At 40.8% G+C, this 11,161-nt stretch overlaps 1 protein-coding gene across 4 annotated transcripts in view; it reads right to left on the minus strand.

The window, feature by feature from the left end:
- POLR3G (RNA polymerase III subunit G) overlaps positions 1 to 11,161 on the minus strand; it is a 47,455-nt gene that overhangs the window by 35,365 nt on the left and 929 nt on the right. For 2 of the 4 annotated variants that reach the window (XM_033179153.1, XM_033179156.1), the window contains exon 2: positions 586 to 735. In XM_033179153.1, the coding sequence (XP_033035044.1) occupies positions 586 to 702 (117 nt within the window). In that variant the 5' untranslated portion in view covers positions 703 to 735. Of the gene's footprint in view, positions 1 to 585; positions 746 to 11,161 lie in introns of all 4 variants that reach the window. The other 2 variants (XM_033179152.1, XM_033179155.1) reach the window with 1 other exon arrangement.

The following is an 11,161-nucleotide window of genomic DNA, read 5'->3' on the forward strand; positions in this document are numbered from 1 at the left end:
TATATATTATGCAAACTTAGCTTGCAGCATACTCACTCAATTTTAAAACAACACTAAAATAAGCAAAAAAAGTTCAGTAGGGGACAAAGTCAAGTGGCATACTAAGGAGCAAACTTAAATTCTATAGATACAAGACAAGAAGAAAATCATTAAGTGAAGGTGCGATATGGTGGGAACTTAGAACCATTATAAAACCTAATGACTTTTAAAACCATTATTTTCTTTTTCTTTTTTTTTGAGAAAAAGAAAATAATAGTTTTAAAAGTCATTAGGTTTTACAATGGTTCTAAGTTCCCTTTCATATTGGAATTTATCAGTAACACCAACAGGAGTTGGAAGAATTGAAAACTAATTCTTTATTGGTTCACATAGTACTAAATATATTAATAGAAAAATGTATACAGTTTTGTTTTCTATATTTTAAGAAAGCAGATCATGAAAATATTTAAAGGTAAGTGAAACACATCTCCTTTACTTTCTTATACTTGAGGATACTATAATCATATATCAAGTCCTATATAGAATTTAATATTCTCTGAAAAATGAAAAAACACACTATGAGAATTCAACAGTTCATATACTTACAGGAAATAGTGGGGGTGGTTTCAACACTACATCAGGTAACTTTTCACCTTTGCTAAATCCAACAGCCTCAATATTAAAGGTATAAGCAGCACGTCCTCTTCCTTTATTCCCAGCCATCAGAAATAGTTATACCAGATGAGTGGCCAAATTCTGAAAGGCACTATTAATGATTAAGATTTACTGGATCACACATAAAAAAGAAATCAACACTTTAAAGCAAAATATAAAACTGCACCCCTTAAGTAGTATAGTTGATTTAAAATACTTTTGGAAAGCAAAACGTGGAGAAATAAACATTTCACAAGTAACTGTTGAATTTCTCACACTCACACATCTTTGGCAGGTAAGATAATGATGGCTTCAACTCCCTCACCCACTACTACTGCCCCACATCCAGAATGATGAGAAGAAATCTTTTTCATATCAACATAAAAACTATCATTAGTCATATATACTTTAAGACTCTAAATGGTTTATCTTAGCATGTGAGTGTTAGGAAGAATCCCTGAGATCTAGTCCAATGTCTCCCTTTTAGAAATGCTAATGGTCGCTCGATGAGACTCGAAAGAAGCCTGTCCAAGAAAAAAAAATTCAGAGGAAAAGAGCTGAAATCATTAAAGTTATGATGAACCTGTACTCTTCAATTTTGGGGACAGGAGTGATATCACACATGCAAGTTGTACTGAACTTTTGAATCCTCTGATTATACTATGAGAACTGAGCTGGCAATGTAAAAACAGGGTTCCTTACGCTGGAGTTCTTCCAGTAGAAATCTGCATTCAACTGTAGTGATGATTATAATGCACACTCTTTACATCTCTTTTCCCGCTGATAATACTGAGTCTCATTTAAGCCTGTGAACCCAAGACAGAAACGATATGTCCTCCAGTCCACCTGGAGGAAGTCAGAGGAGTGGCTTTGGTTTTGGCCCCATCAGCTCAGTCTCATTTCTGAATCTACTCACTCTCACTTGCCCTCCTTACAAAATTATGCAAGCCACAGTACTTCACACAGCTGTTCTACTCTTCACCAGGGTTTCTTGTCTGGCCATTAATGTCACCCCTCTTAGTTGCCACATTAATGGTGAAGGAACACCACCTAAAACCAACAAGGTGCTACCTCTTTATATCAATTTTACTGTCTACAATTTGAATATACGCAGTTCTTTGGACCAAAAGGCTGAAAACTCCCAGCTCACTTTATCACAGGGCTAACACTACAAAGCAAGCGCCTCTCAGTTCTCAACCCTGGCTGCCATTAGAATCACTTGCGTAGCTTAAAAACCTAGAGCAATGGTTCTCAAAGAGTGCTGTCTGCAGTTGCATCACTTAGAACTTGGTAGAAATGCAAACTGTGAGTTCTACCACAGACCTAAAGAAAAAAGAAACTGTGGGTGAGCCCAGCATTGGTGTTTTAAGAAGCCTTCCAGATAATTCTTATGCATGCTAAGTTCTGAGAATCACTGAACTGAACCAATCAATCCAGATCTCTTGGGGTGAGGATTGGGCAAGAGTCAGTTTTAGAAGCTTCCCAGGTGATTCTAACACACAGCAAATGTTAAGAGTATTGAGAGAAGCGTTCTGGTGGAAGTCTTAGCTACTAAGGAGTAGTTGAGTTAAAATACACATGTAGAATCAAGGACTTCATAGGTCTCATCTTTGAGGTTTAAAATTATACAAATTAGCCTTAGCAACTTAAAAATATTTGCCTTAAAGGTGAGATAACTGTAACTGCTGTAAATCTACATAACACTTAGGATGTGGCAGTCCAAGTTTTAATTCATTTGCAAAGAATAGCAGTAACAAGGCACTGCACTTTTAGACAGCCAATTTAATTTTTAAAATTTTTTATTTATTATTATTATTTTTTTCAGATGAAGTCTTGCTCCGTCACCCAGGTGGCACAATCGTGGCTCACTGTAACCTCCCTCCCTTGCTTAAGTGATTTTCCTGTCTCAGTCTCCTAAGTAGCTGGGATTATAGGACTTACTTTTGAATTTTTTTTTTTTTTTTTTTTTTGAGACGGAGTCTCGCTCTGTCGCCCAGGCTGGAGTGCAGTGGCCGGATCTCAGCTCACTGCAAGCTCCGCCTCCCGGGTTCACGCCATTCTCCTGCCTCAGCCTCCCGAGTAGCTGGGACTACAGGCGCCCGCCACCTCGCCCGGCTAGTTTTTTGTATTTTTTAGTAGAGACGGGGTTTCACAGTGTTAGCCAGGATGGTCTCGATCTCCTGACCTCGTGATCCGCCCGTCTCGGCCTCCCAAAGTGCTGGGATTACAGGCTTGAGCCACCGCGCCCGGCCACTTTTGAATTTTTTTAGTAGAGACGGGGTTTCACCATGTTGGCCAGGTTGGTCTCAAACTCCTGACCTCAAGTGATCCGCCTGCCTCAGCCTCCCAAAGTGCTAGGATTATAGGCATGAGCCACGGCGCCCAGCCAATGACACCCCGCCAATGATGGCCAATTTTAATGTCCTTCTACACTTAAGGCCCCAGAAGCAAATCATATATTCAACATCTTTTTGTAATGAAACATTGTTTCCTGTTTTCTGTGAATTACTCAAGTAGAATACATGGCATTTGATTTGACATAATGGCTATGAAACTGAGAACATTTTCAGACATGATTTTGTAACTGCCCAAGGGGTTCACCCTGCCTGTTGTCTGGATAGAGCTGATTTATCAAGACAGGGGAATTGCAATATAGAAAGAGTAATTCACACAGAGCTGGCTGTGCGGGAGACTGGAGTTTTATTACTCCTTAGATCAGCCTCCACGAAAGCTCGGAGATTTTTTTGACATGGAGTTTCGCTTCTATTGCCCAGGGTGGAGTGCAGTGGCGTGGTCTCGGCTCACTGCAACCTCCACCTCCCAGGTTCAAGCAATTCTCCTGCCTCAGCCTCCCGAGTAGTTGGGATTACAGGCATGCGCCACCATGCCTATCTAATTTTGTATTTTTAGTAGAGATGGGGTTTCTCCATGTTGGTCAGGCTGGTCTTGAACTCTTGACTTCAGGTGATCCACCCACCTTGGCTTCCCAAAGTGCTGGGATTACAGGAGTGAGCCACTGCGCCTGGCTGGAGATCAGAGATTTTAAGGTTAATTTGGTGGGTAGGGGGCCAGTGAATTGGAAGTGCAGATTGGTTGGCTCAGGATGAAATCATAGGAAGTCAAAGCTATTCTCTACTGCAGAGTCAGTTCCTGGGTGGGGGCTAAAAGACCAGAAGAGTCAGTTAATCGCTCTGGGTAGTGTCCCCTGATTTATCAAGAGCAGGGTCTGCAAAATATCTCAAGCACTGATCTTCAGTTTAGGGAGGGTCAGAATCTTGTAGCCTCCAGCTGCATGACTCCTAAACTGTAATTTCTAATCTTGTGAATAATTTCTTAGTCCTACAATGGCAGTCTAGGCAAGGAGGAGGTTTGTTTTGGGAAAGTCTGTAACCGTCTTTGTTTTAAACCATAGTCTTTGTTTTAAACCATAAACTAAGATCCTCCCAAAGTTAGTTCAGTCTATGCCCAGGAATGAACAAGGACAGCTTAAAGGTTAGAAGTAAGACGGAGTCACAGTTAGTTTAGATCTCTTTCGTTGTCTCAGTCATAATTTTGCAAAGGTGGTTTCATGCCCAAGAATGAACAAGGACAGTTTAGAGGTTAGAAGCAAGATGGGATCAGCTAGGTCTGATATCTTTCACTGTCATAATTTTCTCAGTTATGATTTTTGCAAAGCTGGTTTCAATCCCTCCCTTTGGGTTTCATAGTTTTACATTATTCATTTTGTAAATTTATCCTTGCAGGCCTCCATATTTGAGTTTTCCTTCATAGCTGCTTGAACACTAAAAGTTGATTTGTCATCTTTAATGTTGCCATTTTAAACTACAACTCCATGCCTTTTTTTTTTTTTACTAATACTTAACATTTACTATACTTACACAAAAGTCAGTATAGTAAATCCCCATATACCCACTACTTAGCTTCAAAATTATCAGTATATGACTATTGTACTTTCACTATACTTTTCTACTCCCGTGCTTCAGATTATTTTAAACTCTTCAGTATATATCTTCTCTGAGAGTTAAGGGCTTTTAAAAAAAAATCACAATAACATTGCATCTATAATTTTAACAATAACTCTATACCATCATCTTATAGAGAACATTCACATTTTTTACTTATCACATAAATGTTTTTACAGTTAATTTGTTCAAATCAAGATATAAAAAATACATGACATTTTACTTTCTTTTAAACCATAATCGTTTTCCTTTTTTTTTTGCTTTTTTCTGTCCATTTGTCTAAAAAACTAGGTCAGTGCCCTGTACAATGCTTCTTAAACTTTAGGTACAAGAGAATTACCTAGGAATCTTGTTAAAATGCAGATTTTGAATCGGCATTTTGAATCAGAAACTGAGAATCTGCATTTTTATCAAGGTCTCAGGAGACATCAACTGATTTGTAAACCATACTTTGAAAGTAGCTAAGCTATACAATTTCCCGTATTCTGGATTTGACTGATTTATGCCTGAGATATGGTTTAACATATTCCTCTATTCACTGAGTGTATTTCCAATAAACAGGTAAACTAGAGGTTTAGATTAGGGTTTGATTTTTTTTTTTTTTTTAAAGAATACTTAAAAGGGATGCTCTCTCTTTCCTTCTGCATTACATCAAGATGAACATAAAGTCTCACTCTTGGTATTGATCAGGCTGGTCATGGGTTCAGGTGTTGGTCTATTTCATTAAGTATAAAGTGTCCATCAGTTTTCACCTAATGATTTTAGCAGTCACTGCTGATCACCACCTACATCCATTTTTCCATTATGAATTGCAAAATGGTGGTATACAAATTGTACCATTCTTTCTGTTTCATTAATTGGAATTCTACCAGGAATCAATTTCTCTTATCTATTATTTAGTTACCTTAAAATAAAATTCATACAGTAACTGTATTTATTTTAATAGCCAAGCTTATTCCAGCTCTCTACATTAAAAAAGCAGGAAAATATCCAAATGGATTTGTTTCAATTGCTGAGTCACTAAGACATATGCTGAGCCTAGAGAAAGCATGTCTCCCAAGTATCCAAATTGCTGAGCAGAAGGGGTCACACCTTTCACTCTAAGAAACAATTACAAGAGCCCACTAGCCCTACTCAAAGTCCAGTCCAGGATCTGCCACTACTTAAAGATTAAAAACAATTTCAGGTAAAGTTTACCAGACTTTCCAGATCATGAGAATTAACCGGAGGACCTGCTAAACACACAGTCCTAGGCTTTCTTCAAGCCTTCAAACCTACTAGACCAGAATCTTTGGAGGTGGGCCCTGGAAAAGTTTGGAAAACTCACTCTAAAAAAAGAGTATACCAGCTAGCACGGCTTCATGAAATAGCTCTTGAAAAATAACAAACTTTACTGATTCTAAATTTCCACTTTTAATCAAGCAATCTTTGGGTGTATGAATTGCTATCATTAGCGAATGTACCACCCTTGACAGAAAAGGTTCCTAATTTGTTGACACATTTAATAATTATACGGCATTCCAGTCTACAAACCCATCTCTTTAAGTTTAGTTTTCATGAATCCATTCCCCTCTACACAGAGGAGCTGATAAATTCATTTTCTTCTCCTGCAGAGCTCAGAGAGAGTCCCTGGATCCTGGTAAATATATCATGAAAGAAATGACCTACAAGTGAGACTGTGGTTGAGTTAACTCACACTGCCTCATTCCTTTTTCAATACATCAAACTCTTGAATAAAGGAGTTTTAGTGCTTTCTATATTTCCTCATGTTTCAAATCTTTCTCTACTTCATATGGCCCAATTTCACTGAGTCACTCATTCAACCAATATTGAGCATTCCAGGCACTGTGCTAGAAGCTAGAGAGCACTGATCAATGCCTTCCTTCTAAATGTCACTTTCTTTGCAATTTCTCTACCATAATCCAGCTCAGTCCTTTTTCACCTCACTTCTGATTAACTGCAAACCTTGTTGTATCCCTTGTTCTTCCTGTTTAATTTATGGATCCACATTACTCATTCTAAAGCACAGTTTTGATTCTGCTACTCTCCTCATCTTCCCTCTTGGCTAATTGAATTAAATCCAAACTCCCTATTTACTCAGAGCCCTTTTAAGATGGTTGCACCCTATTTTCCTGACTCACTAGTCTATAGTCATTTCTTGAATACCAGTCTTTCCACTGCAACTTACTCCCTCTGCCTTTTGCTACATCCCTTTTCACCATAAAAGCCAGTTTAAGTCCCTCAGCAACCACAACAGTCACTTCATCCCACATTGCTCTTGGAAAGATCCTCCTGTTAAAACACATAGATTAAAAAAAAAAAAAAAATTCAGGTGATACACGTTACCACACTCATCAATTTTCAAAGAAATAAAGAGAACACCACTTTTGGGAAATGGACCTTTTCCAAAGGAGAGGAGTTTCACCTATGTTTTTAGTTTGTTGTTTGTTTGTCTTTCCCCCTCCCCGAGATGGAATCTCTGTCGCCCAGCCTGGAGTGCATTGGCGGGATCTCGGCTCGCTGCAACCTCCGCCTCCCGGGTTCAAGCAATTCTCCTGCCTCAGCCTGCAGTGTAGCTGGGATTACTGGTGCCCGCCACCAAACCCGGCTAATTTTTGTATTTTTAGTAGAGATAGGGTTTCACCATGTTGGCAAAGTTACTCTTGAACTCCTGGCCTTAGGTGATGTGCCTTCCTCAGCCTCCCAAAGTGCTGGGATTACAGGCATAAGCCACTGCGCCTGGCTGTTTGTTGGTTCTGACTGTGTTAAGTAGAGCTTTTATCCTCCCTACTGTCTATTAAGTAGAGATTTTATCCTCTCTACTATCTAGCATACTGCTTCCTATGTAGCAACAGCTCCACAATTAATGTCAAGCTTACCCTATTTGTGCACTGTGATTTGAGGAGCAAATCTACCCACAGAAGTACAATTCAGTTAGCCCATTATTAAGGCTTTTTTCCCCCTTTCTTTGAGTGGGACCTATCTGCACACTGGAATCACTGGGAGGTTTTAAAGAAAAGAAAACCCAGGATTCACCCCAGAACAATAAAATCAGAAGCTCTGGAGGTACTATTTAAGCATCAGGACTTTTTAAAGCATTCCAGGAGATTACAGTGTGCAACCCAAATTAAGAACCACTACATTTTTAGTAGAGACGGGGTTTCATCATGTTGGCCAGGATGACCTCGATCTCTTGACCTCCTGATCTGCCCGCCTCGGTCTCCCAAAGTGCTGGGATTACAGGCTTAGCTGGGCATGGTAGTACACGCCTGTAGTCCCAGCTACTCAGGAGGCTGAGGCAGGAGAATCACTCGAATCCGGGAGGTGGAGATGGCAGTGAGCTGAGATTGCGCCGCTGAACTCCAGCCTGGGTGACAGAGTGAGACTCTCTCTCAAAAAAAAAATAAAATAAAATAAATCCGGGCGCGGTGGCTCACGTCTGTAATCCCAGCACTTTGGGAGGCCGAGGCGGGCGGATCATGAGGTCAGGAGATGGAGACCATCCTGGCTAACACGGTGAAACCCCGTCTCTACTACAAATACAAAAAATTAGCCAGGCGTGGTGGGGGGGGCGCCTGTAGTCCCAGCTACTCGGGAGGCTGAGGCAGGAGAATGGCGTGAATCTGGGAGGCGGAGCTTGCAGTGAGCCAAGATCAGGCCACTGCACTCCAGCCTGGGCGACAGAGCAAGACTCTGTCTCAAAAAAAAAAAAAAAAAGAACCACTGCAGATTAAACCTCCCATTTTACAGAAAAGGAAAGTGACACCCTAAGCGGTTACTTGATTACCTAAGGATGCAAAGCTAATTCCTAACAAAAGCAGGACAGCTTTAAGGCCTCAGAAAACCTTTCCACTATTCTTTCATTTGCATTACACTTCAGGAAGCATAGTCTAGGCTGGTTAGAAGACTTTTTTAATCCCAGGGAGGTCTTTATTCAATGAAGTGAATTATTAACTGCAAAACAGACTCAATTAAAAATGTAAAATCAGTAGCATTGCCCCTTCCATTTCAGGATGTCTCCTGAAAATTCCTATTCAGAATTGTTTTGGGAGGCTTAAAAATGGGTATAGTTTAAGCATCCAAGAGCTGAAAAAGTCAATTTTAATCAACTACAAAAACAACCCCTAGCAGATGCTGAGCTAATCTCTGAAATTCCTCCTAGTTCTAACATTTTATGAGTTATGATGTAAGCGAAATGTCTTGTCCTCCACGTTTTACACAGTTCCTTGTACACAGAGGCAGGAAAATAGGGTCTGGAGGCAGGCAACAAACAGGCTGATTCACACTTCAGCTATGACAGGAAATACCCTCTCCATAGGGCATATGCCAAGTAAATGACTTTGTAACTTTACTTCATCCTCTTCGTTTACATAGGGTGTACACCAAGTAACTAAATGGAAACCCCTAGAGGGTATTTAAACCCCTACAAATTCTGTAAGGGGACCCTTGAGCCCATTTGCTCCACCCACTCCCCCACTGGAGTGTACTTTCATTTTCAATAAATATCTGCTTTCGTCGCTTCATTCTTTGCTTTGTGCATTTTGTCCAATTCTTTGTTCAAGACGCCAAGAACCTGGACACCCTCCACCAGTAACAACGTCAGCTCCATCAACAAATGCACAAACAGACAGAAGCAGACATAGAAGCTAGAGGAGGCAGTGAAAGTTAAGTCACAGTATTATTCCTGATGAATGACCCCTAAATTGCTACAATCAGGATAGGTATCCTGACCTGTCTACTTCCAATCCCCCATCTAAAAGTAGAGGTTTACCAGCTCTGTTCTCTCTCCCATGTTCTGTTTCTTCCACCTCTGCTTCAGTTCAGACCCTCGCATCTCTCACCTGGACCTCTAAAACAGAATAAATAAACTTCCTGTGGCCGGACTCTCCCTTTCAATCCACTCTGCAGTCTAGGGTATCTTTCTGGAATACAAATCTTGACAGGTGACTCTCCTTAAAAGAGCTTTGGAGTCTTTCTGCCTCTCACCACATGCACCCCACGCTGTGGCCAAATCAACCATTGCATGCCTGGAGTGCCCTTCCTGCCACATCCACCTAAGCCCCAGGTTCTTTTCAGATGCCATGCAAATGACACTTTCTCCATGACAATTTCTTCCACCCTACATGGAGATAGGCCTCTCCCTTCTCTGTGTTTCCCAAGTACTACTCTGCTTTTAAGCCCTTTTTACAATCATGTTGTAACTGTCAGCTCTTATCTGTCTCCCAGGGAGGCTCTTCAATCCAATCAAGTATTTATTAAGCACCCTCATCGTCAGGCTGTCTTCTATGAATTGAGAATACAGTAGTGAGCAAAACAAAATCTCTCCTCTCATGAAGCTCAGAGTCTGAGGTAAGAAACTGACAAAACATATTTTATAGGAAATGTCAGGAAGTGACAAGAAGAAAAATAAAGACAGGAAACATGGATGCTATTGTGGAAAGGGTGGCTGAAGAAGTCCTCTCTTATTCAGTGATATCTGAGCATGAGCCTGACACAAGTAAAGCAAAGAACCATGCAGAGAATTAAAAAAGGATATCCAGTGAGATGTGGGATGCAGGCAGAGGGACCAGGAAGTGTGAAGGTCTCCTTGGAAACTTATTCTCCTTTTTATGTCCCCATTACTAACCAAAGCCTGGCAAAAGTCCAATGATTATTGGGCAAATTATTGCTGAGCTCATGGCCTGGTAGAGATATCACTCCATTTCACCACTAGTGGCTCACTTCTGCCTAGAGAAAAAGTACCCAGACTACTGAGGGCCCTATATTACTCTGCTGAGAATGCCCTAAAAGTAGTCTTTTAAGGCCTGCTCAAAAGCCACTCCTCAAGAATCCCTTCCATCTGTATTCTTATTGAATCGAGTTTTTACTTTCTCTGTGGTACATACCCTGTAATGTGTTCTCTTGCAAGTAATTGTGTACAGACATTATCTTCCTTAAAACTCCTGAGAATCCAGATCATGACCTTTTTACACAATTCTGTTCATGAATTATCTAGCTCAGCGACTTGTGCATAAGGATAGCCCCCAACTGAGTAACCGAATAATCTCTACCAAGATTAGCAAAGTATTTAGAAAAGCTGCATGCCCACCAAAGACTTTAGGAGGCTAGGAAAAGAGCGTATACCTCTCCTTCTATGAAGGCTTATTAGTAGTTGTCACAGAAACGGTTTTCATAATTCTTTTGTAATTCTGTCTCATGAGTCTCTTTATCATTCTTCCTGGCTAAGTTGGGAGGTTCGTCAAGTTCTCAAGGGAATTTCTGAAGCCTAAATAGATGCTTCTGGCCGGGTGTAGTGGCTCACGCCTGTAATCCCAGCACTTTGGGAGGCTGAGGCAGGCGGATCACTTGAGGTCAGGAGTTCAAGACCAGCCTGGCCAACATAGTGAAACCCCGTTTCTACTAAAATACAAAATTAGCCGGGTGCAGTGGCAGGCGCCTGTAATCTCGGCTCCTTGGGAGGCTGAGGCAGGAGAATCGCTTGAACCCAGGAGGCGGAGGTTGCAGTGAGACGAGATTGCGCCACTGCACTCCAGCCTGGGCAATAGAGGCTCTGTCTCAAAAAAACA

Source organism: Trachypithecus francoisi, unplaced genomic scaffold, assembly GCF_009764315.1.
Source record: "Trachypithecus francoisi isolate TF-2019V2 unplaced genomic scaffold, Tfra_2.0 Lachesis_group2, whole genome shotgun sequence".
Classification (NCBI taxonomy): Eukaryota; Metazoa; Chordata; class Mammalia; order Primates; family Cercopithecidae; genus Trachypithecus; species Trachypithecus francoisi.